This window comes from Salvelinus fontinalis, chromosome 32 (genome assembly GCF_029448725.1).
Source record: "Salvelinus fontinalis isolate EN_2023a chromosome 32, ASM2944872v1, whole genome shotgun sequence".
NCBI classification, from domain to species: Eukaryota; Metazoa; Chordata; class Actinopteri; order Salmoniformes; family Salmonidae; genus Salvelinus; species Salvelinus fontinalis.
The window spans coordinates 24,704,567-24,731,492 of NC_074696.1; the positions used below are offsets into that span (position 1 = coordinate 24,704,567).

At 43.8% G+C, this 26,926-nt stretch overlaps 1 protein-coding gene across 5 annotated transcripts in view; it reads left to right on the forward strand.

Annotated features, from left to right (window-relative positions):
* The first annotated feature begins 17,229 nt into the window (after window positions 1–17,229).
* The window catches only part of LOC129830971 (CUB and sushi domain-containing protein 3-like), a 759,188-nt gene continuing 749,491 nt past the window's right edge, over window positions 17,230–26,926 (forward strand). For 4 of the 5 annotated variants that reach the window (XM_055893869.1, XM_055893870.1, XM_055893872.1 and 1 more), the window contains exon 1: window positions 17,231–17,557. In XM_055893869.1, the coding sequence (XP_055749844.1) occupies window positions 17,368–17,557 (190 nt within the window). In that variant the 5' untranslated portion in view covers window positions 17,231–17,367. Of the gene's footprint in view, window positions 17,558–26,926 lie in introns of all 5 variants that reach the window. The other variant, XM_055893871.1, reaches the window with a different exon arrangement.

The window sequence follows — 26,926 nt, forward strand, 5'->3', positions numbered from 1 at the left end:
CGTGGAGCCGGCACAGGTGATACCGGACTGGTGACACGCACTTCAGGGCGAGTGCGGGAAGCTGACACAGGACGTACCGGACTGGGAAGGCGCACTGGAGGCCAGATGCGTGAAACCGGTGCAGATGGCACCGGACTGGTGTCACGCTCTTCAGCACGCCTGTACGGCAGCATTCTCATCGCTACCATCGCTCATCGCTCTCTCCGGAATCTTTCATCAAATTCCTCCTCCGACTCCCAAACAGGCTCTGGCACTCTCCGCTACTCGACCGCCAGCTCCATGTGCACCCCCCCCCCCAAAAAAATCTTGGGGTTTCTGTGGCCGTGCTCCCCGGTGTCGTCGCTGTCCTTCCATGCTCCTTGGCGAGTCCCGCCAAGGAAGGGTCTCGTGTCCTCTCATGTCCTCCCAATTCCAAAACTTCCTTACCTCATTTTCACGCTGCTTGGTCCTTTGTTGGTGGGATGTTCTGTCACGGTTGTCGTAAGAACGGGACCAAGGCGCAGCGGATTTTGAGTTCCACATATTTATTGCAAAGTGAAACTTAAAGAAAAAAACAATAAATCAATAAACGAACAACTAAACGTGACTACGTGGTGCACAAACACAAAACAATATCCCACAAACACAGTTGGGAAAATAGCTACTTAAATATGATCCCCAATTAGAGACGATTACCAGCTGCCTCTAATTGGGAATCATACAAAAACACCAACATAGAAAATATAAACTAGAACACAACATAGAAATTATAAACTAGAATACCCCCTAGTCACGCCCTGACCTACTACACCATAGAGAAACAAGGGCTCTCTATGGTCAGGGCGTGTTTGAATTATGTAGTTTTAAAAAACTGAATTCGATTGGAGGAACACAACTATTCATGCCTAATGGAACTCTAACATTATAAATAAAATAAAATGTTTTTACCAGTACTTAACTTTAACATGTATGGACCTCAGTCAGAGAGGGGAGTTGGTGTTGGTCCTTGTAGGTTAGAGGACTCGAGGTATTTCTTCACATGTTATAAATATAACAGTTGCAAATGAGAACTTGTTCTCAACTAGCCTACCTGGTTAAATAAAGTTGATTTAAAAAAAAAAATAATAATAATAATAATTATTCCATTAATCTGGCTGGCTCACCATTACTGTGGTAATTTTAGACTTTATAAAATTTCTCCCCTCCTTCTACTAAGCCATGGAGTTGCGTTCTAGTGCATGGGCAAAAGGGTCTGATTTCATTAAAAATATATATTTTTTACATAAATGATAGATTACAAACCTATAATGATTTAAGCCCCTTTCTCACAAAAGTGGCCATGGGCAATCTGATGGGAACCCACTCACCTGTTTGTCCAAACATATCATCCATTTGCAGGATTTTCTAACTTTACTTTGTATGGAAATAGTGCACACGTTTATTATCCAAGTCCATATCTCTGTTTAATGCCAGCGTCAAACATAGAACAATATGATCTACGAGGCTACCACTTAGACAACATAATAAAATAAAATAAAACATCAATGTCATTCACTAAAAACGGCTTATACAAAAAAAGCTTGAAGCTTGAGGGTTTTGTTTAACAGTGGGATATCTAAAGCCCTTGCAACAGGGAGGTGATGAAATATTATATTGTTGTGCCTGCTGCAAAATTCTTGACACATTCGGTCAGTCAACAGCGCTTTCGTCAAAGAGATACTCTAGAACAGGGGTGTCAAAGTCAAATGGACGGAGGGCCAAATAAAAAATTTAGCTACAAGCCGAGGGCCGGACTGTTCGAATGTTCATTGAAAAATTTTTAAATGACGCATATAGTCTAGTGAACCTAATTGAACCTACTGAAAACCTAACAAATATATTCCAATATGATCAGATAAATAAAGCAATATTTTCTTATGGCTCTGTCAGTAATCTTTAATTTTCAACAGACACAAAAGACAAATTTCCTTTATATAAAAATCCCCATAACATGAACATTAAATGAAAGAAACCGGTATTCAAGGCACCATCAGTAGCCTATATTTTCTATTTTAGCAAAAGTGGGCTAAATTTACTTCAAAGAAAAAAACAATAATAGCAATTTTCTATCATCCACTCAACTGAAATATTTTTAAAATATAATTGGATTGAAATACAATAAAATAAAGTGCAAAAATCTATTAATCAAAAACAACACTTTGTTTAAGGAGAAGTAACATGCAGTGAAAACAAATATTAAACTTTAACTTTTAAACTTGAACTGAGTAAAAACTCTAAATATGTGATTGCACAGTAATGTTCACTTGTTTGAGGTTGAGGGTGATACTTGGTGGTGTCCCATCTTTTCCACAAGTTCATCAATGTTCGGGGTAAGGCTCTGAGCTGAGGAAATCCTCAGAATTGAGTGGAGGTGTTCAGCAGTAAGTCGACTTCTGTGTGATGTTTTGTTCAGGTTCATCAAAGAAAACAGTTGTTCACACAGGTATGTGCTGCCAAACATAGACAACGTTTGAGCAGCCTGGATGCGCAGCTGGGGCATTGTGTCGGGGAGGAAACGGGCGAACTCCGCAGCACCCACTGCCGCATATTTTGCCCTCAGTGCATCATTGCATTGGAGGTCAATCAACTCCATTTGGAGGTTTGGTGGTGAGCTTTCCACGTCAACAGCAAATGGGTTACCGAGCAGTTCCAACCTGCTTTTTTGTGCTTCAAAGTCAGCAAATCGGCGTCGAAAGTCAGCGGCAAGCATACCTATTTCATCAGCCAACTGTGCGCTCGGGAACGCACTGGTAGAGAGCTTCTCTTTCATGGTCTGGCAGCTGGGAAAGTGGCTCAAATTTTCTTTCCGCATCTGCGTCTCCCACAGAGTCAGTTTGGTTTTAAATGCCTTCACTGTACTGTACATATCAGAGATGACATGATCCCGACCCTGCAGCTGCAAGTTCATTGCATTCAGATGACTCGTAATGTCACACAGAAAAGCCATTTCACACAGAAACATTTCGTCTCGGAGTTGTGTTGTGTCTTTCCCTCTGTCCAAGAACAGACAAATCTCCTCACGAAGCTCGAAACATCTTTGAAGCACCTTTCCCTGGCTTAGCCATCGCACCTCTGTGTGATAAGGCAAATCACCATGCTCCGTTTCTAACTCCGTCAGAAATGCCTAGAACTGGCGGTGATTCAAACCTTTGGCTCTGATAAAGTTAACTGTGCGCGTGATGATGCTCATTACATGCTCCATTTTCAAGGCTTTACCGCACAACGCTTCCTGGTGTATGATACAATGATAAGCTGTCAGCTCACCTGTCGCGTTTTCCTCTTGCATCTTTTCCCGTATCTTCGCCACCAGTCCGCTCCTGTGTCCACACATCGCAGGTGCTCCGTCGGTTGTCAAACCCACGAGTTTTTCCCAAGGCAGCTCCATCTCATTTACACATCTTGACACCTCTTCATACAAATCATGCCCCGTAGTTGTGCCATGCATAGGACGTAAAGCCAAAAACTCCTCTGTCACGCTTAGGCTGGAGTCCACTCCGCGGATGAAAATTGACAACTGGGCAATGTCAGAAATGTCGGTGCTCTCATCCACAGCCAAGGAATATGCAATGAAATCTTTTCCCTTTTTCACAAGCTGCTCTTTTAGATTGATGGACAACTGGTCTACTCTCTCGGCAATGGTGTTTCTGCTCAGACTCACATTTAAAAAGAGTTGCCTTTTTTCTGGGCAAACTTCGTCACAAACTTTAATCATGCAGTTTTTGATGAAATCCCCCTCCGTAAATGGCCGGGCTGATTTAGCGATCTCTTCTGCCAAAATAAAACTGGCCTTGACAGCAGCCTGGCCTTGTGATTTGGCTTTTTTGAACAGAGCCTGTCGAGATTTGAGGCCTCGTTTTAATTCCTCTGCCTTTTGTAGCCTTTGTTCCATGTCCATATTCTTGTTTTTGTCCGCGTGTTTCGTTTCATAATGTCGTCAGCCTACTGCTCGGTGCGTCACCGTTGCATTGTGGGAAATGTAGTATTGGTGCGTGTAAAAGATCTGCGGGCTGCCGGCTTGCTGCGGTCTGCGGGCCGGTTCTAATAATAAATCAAGATCATCCCAGGGGCCGTAAAAAACCTTCTCGCGGGCCGGATGTGGCCCGCGGGCCTTGACTCTGACATATGTGCTCTAGAAAATGCCACGACACTGCTCATTTATGCCTTGTGCACACCGGTTGTGCCAAACTGAATGCGTTCTGGCAGAAGTCCATTCATTTCATTGGTTGCAATCCGCACCGCTGCGATTTATCAGATGGACTAAGTTGGGTGTGTGCACTGTGTTTAACTACGGACAGTGTGTCACATGTTTGTATTTTTTTCAGTTTGTGTGTTGCTTTGCCGTACGGTACCAGTAGTAGACCACCGGAAAAGTTGCTAATGTGTAGCGTGATTATTTTTTATTGGGATGTGTAGCGCATGCATTGTGAAGACTAAGTAAAATGTACTTTATGGCAATAACCTGTTTGCGTGCAGAGTTAGTGCAGGACACTTTTGATATTTTTTGGGGACTATCTGTTGTTCCTTGTAGTGAATATGTTAGTCAATGTGTTTTTATTGGCTAACAGCAGTAAGGCCAAACAGTTTTTTCATTAAATGTAAAATATATATATATATTCCAGTGGTCTTAAAATTCAAAATCAAATACATTTACATTTACATTTAAGTCATTTAGCAGACGCCCTTATCCAGAGCGACTTACAAATTGGTGCATTCACCTAATGACATCCAGTGGAACAGCCACTTTACAATAGTGCATCTACATCTTTTAAGGGGGGGGGGGGGGGCAGAAGGATTGCTTTATCCTATCCTAGGTATTCCTTGAAGATGTGGGGTTTCAGGTGTCTCCGGAAGGTGGTGATTGACTCCGCTGTCCTGGCGTCGTGAGGGAGTTTGTTCCACCATTGGGGTGCCAGAGCAGCGAACAGTTTTGACTGGGCTGAGCGGGAACTGTACTTCCTCAGTGGTAGGGAGGCGAGCAGGCCAGAAGTGGATGAACGCAGTGCCCTTGTTTGGGTGTAGGGCCTGATCAGAGCCTGAAGGTACTGAGGTGCCGTTCCCCTCACAGCTCCGTAGGCAAGCACCATGGTCTTGTAGCGGATGCGAGCTTCAACTGGAAGCCAGTGGAGAGAGCGGAGGAGCGGGGTGACGTGAGAGAACTTGGGAAGGTTGAACACCAGACGGGCTGCGGCGTTCTGGATGAGTTGTAGGGGTTTGATGGCACAGGCAGGGAGCCCAGCCAACAGCGAGTTGCAGTAATCCAGACGGGAGATGACAAGTGCCTGGATTAGGACCTGTGCCGCTTCCTGTGTGAGGCAGGGTCGTACTCTGCGGATGTTGTAGAGCATGAACCTACAGGAACGGGCCACCGCCTTGATGTTAGTTGAGAACGACAGGGTGTTGTCCAGGATCACGCCAAGGTTCTTAGCGCTCTGGGAGGAGGACACAATGGAGTTGTCAACCGTGATGGCGAGATCATGGAACGGGCAGTCCTTCCCCGGGAGGAAGAGCAGCTCCGTCTTGCCGAGGTTCAGCTTGAGGTGGTGATCCGTCATCCACACTGATATGTCTGCCAGACATGCAGAGATGCGATTCGCCACCTGGTCATCAGAAGGGGGAAAGGAGAAGATTAGTTGTGTGTCGTCTGCATAGCAATGATAGGAGAGACCATGTGAGGTTATGACAGAGCCAAGTGACTTGGTGTATAGCGAGAATAGGAGAGGGCCTAGAACAGAGCCCTGGGGGACACCAGTGGTGAGAGCGCGTGGTGAGGAGACAGATTCTCGCCACGCCACCTGGTAGGAGCGACCTGTCAGGTAGGACGCAATCCAAGCGTGGGCCGCGCCGGAGATGCCCAGCTCGGAGAGGGTGGAGAGGAGGATCTGATGGTTCACAGTATCGAAGGCAGCCGATAGGTCTAGAAGGATGAGAGCAGAGGAAAGAGAGTTAGCTTTGGCAGTGCGGAGCGCCTCCGTGATACAGAGAAGAGCAGTCTCAGTTGAGTGACTAGTCTTGAAACCTGACTGATTTGGATCAAGAAGGTCATTCTGAGAGAGATAGCAGGAGAGCTGGCCAAGGACGGCACGTTCAAGAGTTTTGGAGAGAAAAGAAAGAAGGGATACTGGTCTGTAGTTGTTGACATCGGAGGGATCGAGTGTAGGTTTTTTCAGAAGGGGTGCAACTCTCGCTCTCTTGAAGACGGAAGGGACGTAGCCAGCGGTCAGGGATGAGTTGATGAGCGAGGTGAGGTAAGGGAGAAGGTCTCCGGAAATGGTCTGGAGAAGAGAGGAGGGGATAGGGTCAAGCGGGCAGGTTGTTGGGCGGCCGGCCGTCACAAGACGCGAGATTTCATCTGGAGAGAGGGGAGAGAAAGAGGTCAAAGCACAGGGTAGGGCAGTGTGAGCAGAACCAGCGGTGTCGTTTGACTTAGCAAACGAGGATCGGATGTCGTCGACCTTCTTTTCAAAATGGTTGACGAAGTCGTCTGCAGAGAGGGAGGAGGGGGGGGGGGAGGGGGAGGAGGATTCAGGAGGGAGGAGAAGGTGGCAAAGAGCTTCCTAGGGTTAGAGGCAGATGCTTGGAATTTAGAGTGGTAGAAAGTGGCTTTAGCAGCAGAGACAGAAGAGGAAAATGTAGAGAGGAGGGAGTGAAAGGATGCCAGGTCCGCAGGGAGGCGAGTTTTCCTCCATTTCCGCTCGGCTGCCCGGAGCCCTGTTCTGTGAGCTCGCAATGAGTCGTCGAGCCACGGAGCGGGAGGGGAGGACCGAGCCGGCCTGGAGGATAGGGGACATAGAGAGTCAAAGGATGCAGAAAGGGAGGAGAGGAGGGTTGAGGAGGCAGAATCAGGAGATAGGTTGGAGAAGGTTTGGGCAGAGGGAAGAGATGATAGGATGGAAGAGGAGAGAGTAGCGGGGGAGAGAGAGCGAAGGTTGGGACGGCGCGATACCATCCGAGTAGGGGCAGTGTGGGAAGTGTTGGACGAGAGCGAGAGGGAAAAGGATACAAGGTAGTGGTCGGAGACTTGGAGGGGAGTTGCAATGAGGTTAGTGGAAGAACAGCATCTAGTAAAGATGAGGTCAAGCGTATTGCCTGCCTTGTGAGTAGGGGGGGAAGGTGAGAGGGTGAGGTCAAAAGAGGAGAGGAGTGGAAAGAAGGAGGCAGAAAGGAATGAGTCAAAGGTAGACATGGGGAGGTTAAAGTCACCCAGAACTGTGAGAGGTGAGCCGTCCTCAGGAAAGGAGCTTATCAAGGCATCAAGCTCATTGATGAACTCTCCAAGGGAACCTGGAGGGCGATAAATGATAAGGATGTTAAGCTTGAAAGGGCTGGTAACTGTGACAGCATGGAATTCAAAGGAGGCGATAGACAGATGGGTAAGGGGAGAAAGAGAGAATGACCACTTGGGAGAGATGAGGATCCCGGTGCCACCACCCCGCTGACCAGAAGCTCTCGGGGTGTGCGAGAACACGTGGGCAGACGAAGAGAGAGCAGTAGGAGTAGCAGTGTTATCTGTGGTGAGCCATGTTTCCGTCAGTGCCAAGAAGTCGAGGGACTGGAGGGACGCATAGGCTGAGATGAGCTCTGCCTTGTTGGCCGCGGATCGGCAGTTCCAGAGGCTACCGGAGACCTGGAACTCCACGTGGGTCGTGCGGGCTGGGACCACCAGGTTAGGGTGGGCGCGGCCACGCGGTGTGAGGCGTTTGTATGGTCTGTGCAGAGAGGAGAGAACAGGGATAGACAGACACATATTTGACAGGCTACAGAAGAGGCTACGCTAAAGCAAAGGAGATTAGAATGACAAGTGGGCTACACGTCTCGAATGTTCAGAAAGTTAAGCTTACGTAGCAAAAAATCAATAAAATTACAAATCTTATTGACTAAAATGATATAGTACTGCTGGCTGGTGAAGTAGCCTGGCTAGCAGTAGCTGCGTTGTTGAAAGTGAAGCTGGCTAGGTGACCTCGACAGTTTCTCTAAATTTCTCTAAACTACACAATTATCATGGATACAAGGACAGCAAAGACAACTAGCTAACACTACGCTAATCAAGTCGTTCCGTTGTAATGTAAGTTTCTACAGTGCTGCTATTCGGTAGAAGTTGGCTAGCTAGCAGTGTTAGCTAGCAGTGTTGGCTAGGTAGGAGGACAGCAGCGCGGCAGGCGAAACTAGCTGGCTAGCTAACCGATAATTACTCAAAGTTACACAATTATCTTAGATACAAAGCTAGCAAAGAAAACTATGTAGCTAGCTAACACTACACAAAACAAGTCGTTCCGTTGTATTGTAATCGTTTCTACAATGCTCTTCGGTGGCAAGCTGGCTAGCTAGCAGTGTTGGCTACGTTGCGTTAATTTCGAACGAAAATAGCTCGCTAGCGAACCTCAATAACGACGCAATTATGTTTGATAAAAGACGGCTATGTAGCTAGCTAAGATCAAACAAATCAAACCGTTGTACTGTAATGAAAATGAAAATCAGACCGTTGTACTATAATGAAATGTAATGAAAAGTTATACTACTATTCGGTAGACGGTGGACGTTTGCTAGCTGCTGGGCAGATAGCAGATAGCAGTGGACAACGAGACGACGAAATACGATAATTACGCAGTTATCTTTGATACACAGACGGCTATGTAGCTAGTTAAGAAGAAATTGCTAAGGTTGGACAAATTAAATCGTTGTACTATAATGAAATGTAATGAAAAGTTATAAAAGTTATACTACCTGCAGAGCGAATGCAGAGCGAATGCAGAGCGAATGCAAATGCGACCGCTCGCCCCAAACCGGATGTTGACTTACTTAAATAGCTAAATAATCCTTGGCATGACCTTCTTAAAACAATTCCATATAGCTTAACTAATATATCCTTGAACTATTGGAAATAACCTGGTCTCCTGCATACCTATCACTGCCCTTGGCTGTGAGACCCTGTAGGCCTACCCTCAGACAACCTCATTGTCTGTCTTTCTCTCTCCCCTCTCTTTCTCTCTCTCTTTTCTGTCACACAATTTTATATCCAACACATTATACTACTATGCATAAGAAATCTAAACAATCCACTTGATTCACATGTAGAACATGTGTTATCTGCAATAGACTATGTCACATCCTCAACATTATCTACCCTTCTCCCTCTGCATGCTTCTTTACATTCACACCCAGTCTCAGTCAGATATTAGCAAAAGCCATGAAGGAAGTCGCTTATTTGCACGATCCGTCCAGGCAGGAGTAAGAGGCAAGCCGGCGTCACCGATGACATGTGATAAATATGTTTCAGCACGGCGGATGCTCACAACTCACTAGAGCTCAGCTCACTGTGCTCTTGGGTTAATGAAGTGTATAAATGAGGTCAGAGAGTTTTAGTCCGAATCCTAAGCACCCTGATCTCCATGGCCAGTCAGAATAGCCTTAAGCATCTCTTCTTCAACCAGCCTTTCTCTAAAACAGACAGGTGAGATCTCTTTCACTTTGACACACTTTGAGGATCCATAACAGGTTATTATTAAAGGGCTATCTGCAATTGATTCAGCAATTGAACTTTTCAATTAATGGCATACCTATTGATTCTTGAAGAATATAACTTATAAATGTCTTATGAGCTTAGATCAACATTGTACCCCATCAGAACCCAAAATATAAGCATGTTTTACTCCATTGTTTGTAAACAATGCAATTCTTAACCAAGACTGTATAACCCTCAAAACATAGTTTAACCTAGAACAATATACTGTATATCAGTGGTCACCAAGTTGTCGATCACGATCTTCAAGACATTCCTAGTCGATCCCCAAACATTTCTGTGGAAAAGCCAACAATAAAGGCTTGCGCTCCTCTTTTAAAATTCTTGTTGCGCTGTTTGCGGTTGGTGCACTTCATTCTGAAGCCCTGCGCACCACCGGGTAGGCAAAGTGTTCCCATTTTGAACCATTTCATGACTGAAAAGAAAAACTCCACCTACCAGGCAGGCTTTGCAATCTGTGGCCTACTGCACTGAGAGTGTGCCTTCTGCACTGATGCTTCTCAGGCTAGCCACGGCTAGCCCCCTACTCATGCCTGGACGGATCGTGCAAATAAGCGACTTCCTTCATGGCTTTTGCTAATATCTGACTGAGACTGGGTGTGAATGTAAAGAAGCATGCAGAGGGAGAAGGGTAGATAATGTTGAGGATGTGACATAGTCTGTTGCAGATAACACATGTTCTACATGTGAATCAAGTGGATTGTTTAGATTTCTTATGCATAGTAGTATAATGTATTGGATATAAAATTGTGTGACAGAAAAGAGAGAGAGAAAGAGAGGGGAGAGAGAAAGACAGACAATGAGGTTGTCTGAGGGTAGGCCTACAGGGTCTCACGGCCAAGGGCAGTGATAGGTATGCAGGAGACCAAGTGATTTCCAATAGGTCAAGGATATATTAGAAAAGCTATATATCACGTTTCAGGTAAGACCCAGATGCAGACAACATCGAAGTAACAACAGTTTATTAATCGAACAGGGGCAGGCAAAAGGCAGGTCAAGGGCAGGCAGAGGTCAGTAATCCAGATAGGTGGGGCAAAGGTAGAGGACAGCAGGCAGGGTCAGGGCAGGCAAAGGTCAGTAATTCAAAAAGGTTGGGCAAAGGTACAGGACGGCAGGCAGGCTCAGGGTCAGGGCAGACAGAATGGTCAACACCAGGAAAACTAAGAAACAGGAACAATCGAGAGACAGGATCAGAGGGAAAACTGCTGGTAGGCTTGACAAAACAAAACGACCTGGCAACAGACAAACAGAGAACACAGGTATAAATACACAGGGGATAATGGGGAAGATAGGCGACACCTGGAGGAGGGTGGAGACAATCACAACGACAGGTGAAACAGGGTGTGACACTATATGGAATTGTTTTTAAGGTCATACAAAGGATTATTTAGCTATTTGATTTTGAATTTCAAGGCCCCTTGAATATATATAAAAAAAATATTGGATGACATATTAGCCCATAAAAACATATTGGATAATTAACTGCATGGAACAACAGATAGTTCCCAAAAAATGTCAAAAGTGCCCTGCACTAACGCTGCACGCACACAGGTTATTGCCATAGAGTACTTCTTATGTAGTCTCCAGAATACATGCGCGCCATCCCAATAAAAAAGAATCACGCTACACATTAGAAACTTTACCGGAAACCACCTGGTACACGGCAAAGCAATGTACAAATTGAAAAAATCCACCGCATGTGTCACACTGTGCGTAGTGTCACTAGTGTCACGCAGTGTACACACCCAACTTAGTCCATCTGATAAATCGCAGCGGTGCGGATTTCCTACCAATGAAATGAATGGACTTCTGCCAGAACACATTCAGTTTGGCACAACCGGTGTGCACAAGGCGTAAGTGAGCAGTGTTGTGGCATTTTCTAGAGTATCTCTTTGACGAATGCGCTCTTGACTGACCGAATGTGTCAATGATTTGTTATACTCAGCTGTGCCTCACAAGTGTTGAGTATAACTGATCTATTATCAAAGCTTGAGTTATGAAATATAATATTTTCTAAGAAGAACAATATAGCTAATATGCTGTGAAAATATATTAGGTCTGCTGCACAAACCTCATTCCTACAGAACTGTTTTTATTAGATGAATGTACATTATTTTAAGTCATGTTTTTTTTTTTTGATTCTGAGTGGTAGATCTCTGCTTTCTTTTTGACTGCAAAAATGATCTTGACTCAGAAAAGGTTTGTGACCACTGCTATATACATTGCATTCGGAAAGTATTCAAACCCCTTCCCTTTTTACACATTTTGTTACATTACAGCCTTATTCTAAAATGGATTAAATTATATTTTTTCCTCATCAATCTACAAACAAAACCCCACAATGACAAAGGGACAAAGGTTTTTGGAAATGTTTGCAAATGCATTAAACCTCAAAACAGAAATACCTTATTTACACACTGTAAGTATTCAGACCATTTGCTATGAGACTCGAGATCCTGTTTCCATTGATCATTCTTGAGATGTTTCTACAACCTGATTGGAGTCCACTAGTGGTAAATTAAATTGATTGGACATGATTTGGAAAGGCACACACCTGTCTATATAAAGTCCCACAGTTGACAGTGCATGTCAGAGCAAAAACCAAGCCATGAGGTCAAAGGAATTGTCCGTAGAGCTGCGAGACAGGATTGTGTCGAGGCACAGATCTGAGGAAGGATACCAGAAAATGTCTGCAGCACTGAAGGTCCCCAAGAATACAGTGGCCTCCATCATTCCTAAATGGAAGCAGTTTGGAACCACCAAGACTCTTTCTAGAGCTGGCCCCCCGGCCAAACTGAGCAATCAGGGGAGAAGGGCCTTGGTCAGAGAGGTGGCCAAGAATCCAATGGCCACTCTGACAGAGCTCCAGAGTTCCTCTGTGGAGATGGGAGAACCTTCCAGAAGGACAACCATCTCTGCTGCACTCCACCAAGCAGGCCTTTATGGTAGAGTGGCCAGACGGAAGCCACTCCTCAATAAAAGGCACATGACAGCCCGCTTGGAGTTGCCAAAAGGCATCTAAAGGACTGTCAGACCATGAGAAACAAGAGGCTCTGGTCTGATGAAAACGAGATTGAACTCTTGGGCCTGAATGCCAAGCGTCACGTCTGGAGGAAACCCAATACCAACCCTACAGTGATGCATGGTGGTGGCAGCATCATGCTGTGGGGATGTTTTTCAGCGTCAGGGACTGGGAAACTAGTCAGGATTGAGGGAAAGATGAACGGAGCAAAGTACAGTGAGATTCTTGATGAAAATCTGCTCCAGAGTGCTCATAGCCTCAGACTGGGTCCAAGACAACGCAGGAGTGGCTTCGGGAAAAGTCTCTGAAGGTCCTTGAGAGGCCCATCCAGCACCCGGACTTGAACCCAGTCTAACATCTCTGGAGAGACCTGAAAATAGCTGTGCAGTGATGCTCCCCATCCAACCTGATAGAGCTTGAGAGGATCTGCAAAGAAGAATGGGAGAAAATCCAAAAAATACAGGTGTGCCAAGCTTGTAGCTTCAAACCCAAGAAGAATCAAGGCTGTAATCCCTGCCAAAGGTGCTTCAACAAAGTACTGAATAAAGGGTCTGAATACTTATGTAAATGTGATATTTTGTCAACTAAAAAAATGTATTAAAAAAAAATGTTTTTGCTTTGTTATTATGGGGTATTGTGTGTAGATTGATGAGGGGGAAAAAATATTTAATCAATTTTAGAATAAGGCTGTAATGTAACAAAATGTGGAAAAGGCCAAGGGGTCTGAATACTTACCGAATGCACTGTATATGCCAACCACTGGATGTACAGGATCCAGTTTTCAGGGATAAGCCTACAGCTAATTAAAACTATCTTATTTTGCCGTTGTTAACCGGGTGTGGTAACTCCGCTCAGGTGTTTTATTTTATGCCTGCTACTTTAGGTTAGAACTATAGAGATGTACGATCTCAATTTGATCACTCTTATTTGCTGGGAATTTTCCTGCACAGCAGGAAATGTAAACTTGTAGCATATTGAAGGGTAAAAAAGGCTTTTCCACTTTAAAATGTGACTTGATTTGCTCTAACAAAAATTGTATCAACCCCACAAAAAAATGTCCATTACTTAGAATACACTTAATAATTCACACTTCCTGTTGCTGCAGGATTCTTTTTCTGCTGTATCAAACTGGCTCAAATTAAGATGCTATATCTGTACTTTGGATCTCCTGCATGGTCAGTACTTGCATCAATAGCTCTGTCTATGAATTTAAGAGTGGTGCATTTTTTTTAACCCCATTTCTCAGCTGTTTAGCATGACAACTGGCAGGGTGTCCACTTTGTTGTTGTTTCAACTGCAACATGTTATTAACAACTCGATGCTTATGAACCTATTTACGATGATGCTGGGGATTTATTTGAAGTTACAATACTTGGTGAATGAGGAGTCCTGTGACATCATTGTTGTCGCTGAATCAGATGTTCCATGTCAGCTTTGAATTGTCCTACTGCCACGATCGTCAAAGGGACTGAGAGAGGACCAAGGCGCAGCGCGTGGAAAGTACATCTTCTCTTTATTAGAAGAAGGACAAAACGAAACAAAAACAACAAACAGACGAACGTGAAGCTATAAATGACTAAGTGCAAAAACATGCAACATAGACACAGACATAGACAATTCCCCACAAACAGCTAAAGCCTATGGTTGCCTTAAATATGGCTCCCAATCAGAGACAACAATAACCAGCTGTCTCTAATTGAGACCCAATTCAGGCAACCATAGACTTTCCTAGATACCTACACTCAACCAGAGACACAACTAGACACATTCACTCAACACAAACCCATACACTACACCCAACACCCCCTTTACCATATAACCACCCAAAACCGACAAAACACAAACATTCCCCATGTCACACCCTGACCTAACTAAAATAATAAAGAAAACAAAGAATACTAAGGCCAGGGCGTGACACCTACCCACCATTGACATATGGGCCAACAATATGGTGTCTTTTCTTGAAACACAAAAGCTACAAGGCCACACTTTCTGACTGAGGGGAGCCTTTATCATGAATGTGTCCCTCCTGTTATCTCCCTTACTCAGAAAACAACAGGGAAGAGCTTCTGAATGGTCAATTCAGTAATAGTCTCAGATTGCTATTTATTTTTTCTACAAACAGTGCAGGTAGGAACCATACATCTATGGTTGGAAATAAAGTATAGTCCTTTGAGATTCAGTAGGGACGTGGAGGGGTACGGAGGTCGCAGCTATCTACTGTACCCAACCCTCAGTGAGGAGATGAATGTGAGTTTGATGAGGTGTAGTCGTAATTCATCCTCGGCTGATTTCCCCCCTGCGCTCAGCTCAACACTGGCTCTGTTCTGCTCGGTGACGGAGCCGAGTCGCCATGCTGAAAGATCATATGATCATGGCTGGATTTGATTTGTTGCCCTTTTCATTGTTCGAAGGGGCGTGGGACCACAGCATTAATCTGTGGATAGGGGCTGATGAGGAATTTGAATCTGTTGGTTTTAACTTGGAGGGAGGGGGAGCGGGAGGGAGAGAGAGAGAAAGGGAAGCGACGAGGGAAGAGAGTTTTCCAGCAGCAAGTATAGACCTATTCCAAAGAGCATGTATTGTAGCGTGTGAACTAAACCCTTGCCCAGAGGCGACACAAACTAACTATCTCTGTCACAACAGTGAAAAGTCCAAAGGAAAGAAATGGTTTTGGGGATTCAGGTGGTTGGAAATATATGGAATTTATGGTTTGGAGAATGAAACCAAATTATTTAAATTACCTTTAATTGTGTTTAATTAGGCTATGCAATCATCAAAGGTCAAATGTCCAACTTTTTAAATCATTGTCTTCAAATGTGCACAGAAGCACAGGCACATAAAGAAGCACCAACCACATGTAATTATCTTGACCCGAACAGATTTGTTGCAAATGAAAACAAAAACGGGACAGAATGTAGGACAGAGTGAAGAGTGATGGGACTGTGCGGTGGGAGAGTGCGTGTGACGACGTGCACACGACGTCAGTTTGATCAATGCGAATCTATTACGAATCGAATCCATCGCGTGCAGATGAATCTAGTCGCTTGTATCAGCCGTCTTGGAAATGTTCATTATGACATTTTGTTGGCAAGCATTATATTAGACTGAACATGCAGCTCAGTGCAAGCAGCCCACGTCTGTGCGAAGAGGCAACCCGTGTCTGCAGAAACAGGCTGCTGGGGCGCTCCTAAATGTGGGCTATGTGGCTTTGGGTTCATTAAAATGCAAGTGCGAAGTCAAAGTCGATCTTCGAGACGGGAAGACGTTTTGTGCTAGGAGTGGACGATTTCCCTCTCTCCTCTTGAAACAAAATGCTCGAAATGCCAATTTATTGTAGTTTCCTTGTCGGGAATCGTCAAATATTTTGCATTGGGTGCATCTCTCCCTATCATCTCATGCAGAACATGAACAAGCACACCGACATTGATTTGGATAATGCAATATGCAGCCTGGGCGCATCGGACATACTTCAGCACCTTGGAGAGTTCCAACACACTCGCGCTTTCACGAGCCTTTCCTAATTATGCAGTATGATTTTTTTTAAAACACACACATAGCCTATGGTGCGCAGTGCTGGCAAAATATACTACCGAATTAACAACAAAAAATGTGTTTTTGTTTTAAGTCATGTGTAAAATTGAGGGGAAAAAACAGGGACGACAGTAGATGGTAAAGTGAATGTGAGATCACAAAGTAGCCTAGGCTAAATAGGACAAATATTAAAATGGTCGAATTTGCCAAATATGTAGGCCGTGTGTGTGGGGTGTGGGAGAGAGGGGTGGGGTTGGAGCAAGAAAGAGTCAGTCTGGTCATTGAGGAGATAATTTGACGGAGCTCATAGCCTGTAGATGGCAGGGTGGGAGGGAGAGTGAAAGAGAGAGAGAGAGAGAGAAATTCAGTCTGGTCAATGGGGAGAGAATTTGACGGAGCTCATAGCCTGTAGATGGCAGGAGCGTCCTTCTACACTGCTCCTTAATCCTGGAAATGACTAAACTTGAAAATTGAAAGAGGAAGTTAAATCCGGGCAGATGCAATGTATCTTCTGATTCAAATGCGGTAGAATATGCAGAGGGTTTAATTCGGAAGCAAGGTGTCACCAGTGTTTTAGAGGATGACGTATGTCAGTGTAATTACACGAAATTACGATTAAATAACTGCAATTGGTTAGATTAAACATAGTCTGCACCAATTCATCCACTGCAATTTAACTTTCATGCCACTATTCTATTTCAATGGAAAGGATGGCGTTGTTTCTTGAATCGTCATCTCCAACAAACGGAACACACTAAGGCCTACTATTAATTTTCTGAATTATACTGTTGTCAGTCAGGAAGTGTAGATAGCAAAAACAAAAACTCTACATGCAATTTATGATTTTCTTTAAGAAAATACTTGTTTTCTTTTTATTGGCCCAAGATTAGCCTACCATATCTTCGGCACTGAGAATATTTTCTATATTTATTTATTTCCGTGGGAATGCACTTGACTCGTGTGGTTCAGTTTTGTTCTTATTTGATGGCTATGTTACCTACCATCTCTGCTCATGTGGTGAGATATTTCCACAGAAAATACTGACTATAGAAAATAAAAAATAAAATACACTTCGTTTTAAACAACGTACCAACTCGCGAGGAATCGAGCTGAGAGTTTTGCCCCTATTGGTGAGATGGTTGAGTCCTCGTCAAGGTTGCTGTGGGATCCCAGCATCGCCGTTCACTTCGAGCTGTGACCGCGCGCCAGCCACAACCGAAGACACACCGCTACCGGCTGAGGAACGGAGGAGATTGAGAAGAGAATAACTAGCTTCATGATTGGGAACATGAAAACAGATGACAGAGAGGGGTATCGAATCAGGTCGACGGACTTCCTAAAGCTTTTCAAGAGAGGATGTATTAGATGCGGTCCAGTGGACTTTTTACAAGCTAAAAAAATGAGGATTAAAACTGGAGTTATATTTTGGAATCTCGTATTTTTTATGATGGTCACGTGTGTGCGAGGTAAGGAAAATCCTTTGATGTCCTATGTAGTAATGCATGTCTTACTACTTGTGTTTTTGGAGGAGGATAGTGTATTTTTATATGGGAAGATCCGGCTGTGCAGTAAAAAGGCATTAAAAAAGGCTAGAGCTAAGGGGACGCATTTACTTGCCAGGCTGCCGGTTCAATGCAGGCATTGAGCGAGAGCTCAATAAATATTCTTGCAGTATGCTCAAGCGGATACGTGAGTTGCTTATGCCTAATAACCGGTGGGTTGTTTAGGGGAGATTACGCACCCCTATCTGCATTTTTTATTTTTATTTTACCAGACCTATTTTTATACTCGTCATTATCCACCTATTTTATTTGAAATATGATTTCTGTAAATTATTAGAAATGAACCACATTTGTTTCAGAAAATGTAAATGGCAAATGAGAGGTGCAAGCTCCTCGGTTTATAAATTAGTGCAAGGCACGTTACAATGTAGGCTATATAATGAGACTACAGAGACAACTACAGACATGGTCCTCATTTTTCTGATTACCTTGTGTTTGAAGGAGAGAATATATGGGGGACATATAGGGATGGATATGGGCACCTATTCATCTAAAATACTATTCCTCTTCCAATAACTCCAAGCTAAACGATGTCTTTACCCCATACCGTCCTTTTGTATATACTGGTACCGTTGCCTTAACTGGTATATAAGCCTTCCCTAAAGCCAATGGACTATAGGCTTTGGTGGGCTGTGATTTAACTGTTGCGCGTATGGCACCAAACACAAGCACATCGATGCAGATGCATCATTAATTTGCAACATATTGGATTGATTATCTAAGACCTATTGATATATTCAAGGTTTCTTATAATACTAGTAGAATATAGCAAAGATGAGAGGGTTTAGGTCTGTTTAATTCCAAGCGTGTATTATGGCTGGAATCATGCTGCGAAGAAGGCATTTTATTTGGCTTATGCTTCTGAGACAATATGTGTTGATGATTCAAGTGCAAAGAAGTTGACGTAATTGAATAGATAGATTTGGACAATAGTGTTTGCTGCATACATTGGTACAATCAGTGGTGGTGACACTGATTTAGGGTAGACGCTGAACATGGCATTTAGGGGAGTAGCCTATATCGGGTGTCAGCCTTCGCGCGTCAACATCACCTGCCCGCAATTAAATTTGTATAGCCTATACCACTTTCTTTAGCTAATGCTGATGCCCGATGCCCATCTTTCGTAGGCACAAGAACGACAACAATCATATAGGCAACTGTATGCGTGTCGTCTTGTCGTCATCTCTTTCCTGCTAGCCTCTTTTCAGATCAGTCAGACCTTTTCACTGTCGATACCCACTCAGCGTTCTTTGCTAGAAGTCTGATTAATATTCTACTGCGCGCGCTCTGCATCCTGGTCACCCATCGATTCACATCTGAGTCGTCAAGCCCAAGGCCTCAGTAAACTGCCTTTATTACGATAGTTAAAAAGACACAAAAATGCCGGTCCGTAACACGTCTCCAGAGGACAACATCATTTATTTAGCTTAGGCCTATACAGTGACGATATTTGGTGAAAAAGTAAGTAGTCTGTCTACTCTGTCTGTCCTTGGTGCTCTGGCCGGATGATAAACCGACGCGCGGTGGCCGTGTGATGAGATCCAGACGACAAATACTCTTTATCCAGGACTAGCAACACATACCCCCCCCCCCCCCCCCTTCCCTCTCTATACATTCTGGATGATGTTCATACTTAGCCTACATTGAATAATTGTCATGGCAAAATGTATTGTTTTGGTTCCGATCCAGTGAAGACAGAAGGAGGTTATTTGTGTGTAAATGTATACAAACCAAATACGTGCGTCTCAATTTCTATGCCATGATTAAACTCGGAGGAAAAGTGTTACCTTTGAATATAGGTATATCACTACTGCGTACTAATAGCACATCAGATTAGTATGTGTACCCACAGTTAGTTTACTTGTCCCTAGCAATTCATCAAGTACAGAAGTTCCATTATACATTGGATTAAATCACCTTGCTCTCCATGAAGTCTGAGCCATATAATTAGAAATTAGAACACTGAGGAACATTCTCCCAGCCAGAGACCATTCTCCCACAGTGTCATTATCTTTGTCGATAGTGTGGGTGAATTCACACAGGCTGGCTAATAGACAAGACCTGGCCATGTTCAATATAATGATATAGATGTAGGATATTAATTTGAGCCAGTTTTCTACAGCAGGAAAATAATGCTGCAGCAACAGGAAATGTGAATTACTATGTCGATTATAATTAATGTACATTTTTTGTAGGGGTTGATACATGTTTTGTAAGGTACAATCAAGTCTGAAATTTCAAAGTATAAATGATAAACTTCAGCAACCTTTTTAAACCTCAAAGACACTATGCGTTTTACATTTCCTGCATTGCTGCAACAGGGTGATCAAATTAAGATCCTACTGTACATCTGAACAGTACAGTATGAGGTCAGCAGGTAGGGGTGGATTATTAACAACTAGCAGGATTATGCCTGTGATCAGTACACACACACACGCACGCACGCACGCACGCACGCACGCACACACATCCCAGTGTGTGTGAGGCTGACTGCTCTCTCCCTGCAAATGAAAGAGCTGTTTGAATCACCATGAGCCCAGTTTGCCGTCGTGGCACAGGCAGGTGCAGAGTGCAGTAGTTACAGTCCACAGATGTCTGCAGTAACCTAGATTTCTTACATGTCTGTGTGTGTGTGTGTTTTTGCACCAGAGTGGGTAGGTGACAGTGGTTGTTTGCACCAAGAGCGTATACAAACATTTTAGCATGTCTGCAGAATAGCGTATGTGTAAACACAGGGTATCAACTGACTAATGGATGGTACATTGCACTTCCATTAAAGTGAGCCTCAAGAGATATTGCACAATCTTCACAGCAGTGGATACAAGGACCATTTTCTTTTTAGCTGTATCTTCTTTCTCTTGATATTATGGACATAAAGAAATCCCTAATGCTGTATCATATTGCAAGGGACCAGAGATATTGATTACAATTCTTGTAGCAGACACAAAACACCACTTCAATATGAACTCACCTATTATTTTTTTGTTGGAAGTAATACTTTTTACTGCAGGTTTACTTCAATGGTATCTGTCTGCAAATGACTTTGTACTTAGTCAACATGAATCATCGTTGGTCACTCTCAGTCAAGGTCTCTTCTGGGAAATCATTCTTAACCTTTGGACATTGTCCCCTTGTGGCAGTGATGGAGAGGCACATGAGGTTGGCTAGGGGATGGATCCATATTAGTTCAAATGTAATACACCACCTGAGCAAGTTATTATCTGAAAACACAAGGTTATTGCTGATTTTTGATTAAGTCTGTGTACAGTTGTGTAATTTGATCCAGTCTATGTACTGTAGCTGGTATATGTCAGAAGACCTGTAATTCTCTAGGATTCTCTTGAATTCTCACGGATTCTCTAGTCTAGAATTCTCAAAAATTCTCTAGAATTTTCATAGATTCTCTAGAATTCTATAAGATTCTAGAGAATCAGAGCTTTTCATAATGAGTCATCTGATGACTAACCAAACAGTACAACCAGGATGTTATGTAATGTGAGTGGACATCCAGAGTGGAGTTATACCAGCAAAGCTGATCTGAAGGGAATGCATGTGGTCAGTTTTGTAGACTGAGACCCAGTGAACTCTGTGTTTGTCTGATGATAACCTCACACAATGGGAGGTGTTGTGTGGGGATTTTGACAATTGGTGCTGGAGACTGTTAAATCAACGTTTCATATCTGTCTTCACAACTCAGGTACAAACCCACAACACTGTCTCTGGTCTACACATCTGACTGACATCATGAGATGCTTACCCATACTCAGGTTGTTGGAGGTCGTTATCCAGCCTTTTCATCAACCCTATTGTTGTTCAGTGCACAAAATAAGGTCACATTTCAAAATGTTTTGTCCAATGACGTCTGCTGTAGTTTTAGCTTCAAATGACATCTGCGCTTTCCATTCTCCCTGTTGGTCATGTAGGTCATTGAAGGTACAATCTCCTTCTCCGTGGGCACTGTGACCATGTTCATTATACTGTCAATGTTCATTATCGGTAAAGAACAAGAAGGTCCGCTCACTGTTAAAGCTCACAATTCACTGATTTATTGACAATGTTTCGATCCGAAGCGGATCTTCGTCAGGTCATTATGTTAATTATCGGACCATAAATAAATCAGGAACATTCCTATTGTATTTACTCCTACAGTAAATGGCTTGTTTTTTTTTCTGTTGCTATGCAGATTACAGTCAATCGGTTTTCTAATAAGGGACCCATTAACTAACTATGGTATCATCAATGCAATTTATGTTGTTGATAAATTAGTTCCAGTATAATGGATAGAGGATTGCTGTGGGTCTGTGTGCTTTCGAAATTGCTGGTCCTAGTCTATTTACAGGCAAGTGTCCTTTCCTTGGCTCTGATCCTGGATTGGCTGGACTTTCCAGTACTTACAGTAGACCGCTGCCCTTGGTGCCTCCCTATGACTTTCTTGCATAAGGGGGTCATTTTATTTTATAGGTCTAGTAGCATCTGACACCAGGTATTTCAGCGAGAGACCAATGGTCTGTGTGAGAGAGATGTTTTGTCATCACTCACCTCCATCATCAGATCCAGAGCTTGCCAAAGAACGTAAAGACGCCGCCACCGGAAAGGGAGTGTAGGGTACACCGTTGACCTGCTGCCTTTCCATCATGGTGGGTCACGTTTTTACATGGGGTGTTGGTCTTGACTTTGCCTCTGTCATTATTGGGACATAAAAACCTTTGAGCGCAGTTGTTGGGTGATGTATTTCTTTGTTTCACATGGGAGCCTTGTTCTCTACCGCTGGGAGCAGAAGTTTGTGTCAAGGGAATAGATAGGTGCTCTTTTAAATCACACCTGTCTCACACATTGGGGTTTGGAGGACCTATCTGTTGGCAGAGCAGGTCTACTTTACTTTCCCTATATTCCCCTTTTCTTTGAGATTTGAAGGGCCACACATTCTTTGGATAGTTAGGGTAAGGTTTAGAACAGTGGACACCAAATGGTCGCCATCGAGGCATTCTACAGAAATGCTAGATCACCACACATTTCTGTAGAAAACCAACGATAGTGCCCCTACCACTGTTTGCACTTGATTCAGAAGCCCTGCGCACCGGTTAGGCAAAGTGTTCCCATTTTGAACCATTTCATGTCTGAAAAGACAAACTCTGCCTATCTGGCGGACTGGGAGATCTGTGTCTAAATCAAGTGTGCCTACTACGCTGACCTATCGGATAGCTCATATCACGACCCTGGACACAGTAAAGTTTGATACTAGCCTATTTGAGATCTTTTTACTTTTAAAACCAATACCAGAGAGCGACTGTCAAAGAAAACAGCAATGAGCTTCTGTTTTTATGAATGAGTTCATGTATTCGTTTTTATTCAGCACTGTCAACACTGTTTTTATTCAACACTATTACAAAACTTACATCCACTCCCGCTGCAGTTGGATTGATATCCCCTAATTTTTATTATTATTAGCAGCTCGTCGTATCTATTTTAATATCGAAGTATATTTCACTTTCTCTGGTCACAGGAACAACATAAATTTGTGCATGTGGCAGATGCAGTGCGACTCAAGTTTCACCACCAGGTGGAAGAAGGTGTCCCCTCTCTCTGGTCAGTCTCACAGGAGGAAAAGAAGGAGAGAACAGGGACCGTAAGAGGTGGACCCTTTGCTGCTTTCTCCCTCCCCCCGCTGAGACGAATGTTGTGTACAAAACGACTAATAACTCGTAACTAAGAAATCTACGACTTCTGTGCGTTCAAGACAACTGGGAACTCTGAACAAACGAACAGTTAAAAATATGAATAAGAAATATGAATCTCCAGACGGGCCAGTTGCCGCTGCCAAATATGCAGTGCCATTCAACGGACCAGTAGCAGTGGTGTCGAACGGACCGGTTGTGGTGGCGTTGGACGGACCAGTTGTGGCTGCTGAAGTGGCATCATCGGACGGACCCGTTGTAGCGACGTCGGATGGCCCAGTTGCAGCTGCCAAAGTTGCGGTGGCGGCGCCGGACGGACATAATGCGTAATGAAAGTTCCGGAGGGATCCGTGACAGAGCAGTAGTAAAATAACAATAGCGAGACAATATACGGGGGGTACCGGTACGTAGTCAAAGTGCGGAGACACCGGTTAGTCGAGGTAATAAACTCAGCAAAAAAAGAAACGTCCCTTTTTCAGGGCCCTGTCTTTCGAAGATAATTCTTAAAAATCCAAATAACTTCACAGATCTTCATTGTAAAGAGTTTAAACACTGTTTCCCAAGCTTGTTCAATGAACACTAACAGGTTACAGACGGTAGGCAATTAAGGTCACAGTTATGAAAACTTAGGACACAAAAGAGGCCTTTCTACTGACTCTGAAAAACACAAAGAGAAAGAGGCCCATGGTCCCTGCTCACCTGCGTGAACGTGCCTTAGGCATGCTGCAAGGATGCATGAGGACTGCAGATGTGGCCAGGGCAATAAATTGCAATATCCGTACTGTGAGATGCCTAAGAGAGCACTACAGGGAGAGAGGACGGACAGCTGATCGTCCTTGCAGTTGCAGACCACATGTAACAAGACATGCACAGGATCAGTACATCCAAACATCACACCTGCGGGACAGGTACCGAATGGCAACAACAACTGCCCGAGTTACACCAGGAACGCACAATCCCTTCATCAGTGCTCAGACAGTCCGCAATAGGCTGAGAGAGGCTGGACTGATGGTTTGTAGGCCTGTTGTAGGGCAGGTCCTCACCAGACATCACCGGCAACAACGTCGCCTATGGGCACAAACCCATCGTCGCTGGACCAGACAGGACTGGCAAAAAGTGCTCTTCACTGACGAGTCGCGGTTTTGTCTCACCAGGGGTGATGGTCGGATTCGCGTTTATCGTCGAAGGAATGAGCGTTACACGAGGCCTGTACTCTGGAGCGGGATTGATTTGGAGGTGGAGAGTCCGTCATGGTCTGGGGCGGTGTGTCACAGCATCATCGGACTGAGCTTGTTGTCATTGCAGGCAATCTCAACGCTGTGCATTACAAGTAAGACATCCTCCTCCCTCATGTGGTACCATTCCTGCAGGCTCATCCTGCCATGACCCTCCAGCATGACAATGCCACCAGCCATACTGCTCATTCTGTGCGTGATATCCTGCAAGACAGGAATGTCAGTGTTCTGCCATGGCCAGCGAAGACCCCTGATCTCAATCCCATTGAGCATATCTGGGACCTGTTGGGTTGGAGGGTGAGGGCTAGGGCCATTCCCCCAGAAATGTCCGGGAACTTGCAGGTGCCTTGGTGGAAGAGTGTGGTAACATCTCACAGCAAGATCTGACAAATCTGGTGCAGTCCATGAGGAGGAGATACACTGCAATACTTAATGCAGCTGTTGACCCCTCCTTTGTTCAGGGACACATTATTCAATTTCTGTTCATCACATGTCTGTTAAACTTGTTCAGTTTATGTCTCAGTTGTTGAATCTTGTTATGTTCATACAAAAATTGACACGTTAAGTTTGCTGAAAATAAACGCAGTTGACAGTGAGAGGACGTGTCCTTATTTGCTGAGTTTATGTACATGTAGGTAGAGTTATTAAAGTGACTATGCACAGATGATAACAACAGAGAGTGGCAGTAGTGTAAAAGAGGGAGAGGTTGTTGTCCTGGCACCACACGGCCAGGTCTCTGACCTCCTCCCTATAGGCTGGCTCGTTGTTGTCAGTTATCAGGCCTACCACTGTCGTGTCATCGGCAAACTTAATGATGGTGTAGGAGTCGTGCCTGGCCGTGCAGTCATGAGTGAACAGGGAGTAGAGGAGGGGACTGAGCACGCACCCCTGAGGGGCCCCTGTGTAGAGGATCAGCGGATGTCATGATTTGACTGATTTCATGCTTTGACCTCGCTATTTTTCCTACTTCACAGTTGTCTTGAAAGCACCATGACCATCAGATGCAGGGACCATCAGTCCAGTAAAATAAAAAAGCTTATTTTGCAAACTATTTCAGTTTATGCTTAGCTGTGCCTCGCAAGTACTAAATCAACTGATCTATTTTGTTATCAAAGCTCAAGTTGTGAAATATGGTATGGTCTGAGAAGAACGCTATTGCCAGGCCAGGCGTATAGCCAATATGCTTTGATAATGTATTAGGCCTACTTCATTAACCTCATTCATACAGAACGGGTTTTATTAGGTTAAAACTTATTATGGCTAGGCATCCCTCTAGCTGGACAACTTCCGGTGAAACTGGAGGGTGCGCAATTCAAATAAATGATCATAAAATTATGGATATTAAACATTTACGTACATACATGTGTCTTAATTCAGTTGAAAGCTTAAATTCTTGTTAACCTTTCTAGGGTCGGGTGCAGTCTCCTGAATTTCCGCCTGTCTGACGTGCCCAAAGTAAACTGCCTGTTACTCAGGCCCAGAAGCTAGGATATGCATATAATTGGTAGAATTTGATAAATAAATCACTCTGTAGTTGCTAAAACTGTTAAAATAATGTCTGTGAGTTTAACAGAACTTGTATGGCAGGCAAAAATCAGAGGAAAATCCATCCGTAATTTTTTTTTTTGAGCTTCAAATGTGAAGCTGTTGAAAACTATGACTTCCGCCTCCGTGATTGCAGTTCCTACGGTTTCCACTAGATGTCAAGAGTCTTTATGCATGGTTTCAGGCTTGTTTTTTGAAAAACCAACGAGTATCAGTTGTTTATCCATGGGGAGAGGTAAGGCAAAAGTAGTCTCTTTGCGCGCGTGAACGAGGGCGCGCTCTTCGCTATTTTCCTTCCCTATTGAACATACTATTCTCCGTATGAAATATGATAATTTATTTAGATATTAGACTACCTGAGGATTAATTAGAAACATCGTTTGATTTGTTTGGATGAACTTTACCAGTAACTTTTGGGACTTCTTTGTCTGCATGTTGAACGGGTGGATTACTGAACTCAATGATGCCTACTAAACATACTTTTTGGGAAATAAAAAAGAAGGACTTTATCGAACAAAACGACCATTCATTGTGTAGCTGGGATCCTTGGGATTGCAAACAGAGGAAGATCTTCAAAGGTAAGTGATTTATTTTATTGCTATTTATGATTTTGTGATGCCTGTGCTGGTTCGAAAACATATGTTGTTGTGAGGCGCTGTCCTCAGATAATCGAACGCTATGCTTTCGCCATAAAGCTTATTGTAAATCGGAAAATGTGGTTCGATTACCTACATTCTGAGCTAAATAATCATGTATGACACTTGTATTTTCATGAATGTTTAATATTACGATTTTGTATTTTGAATTTGGCGCGCTCC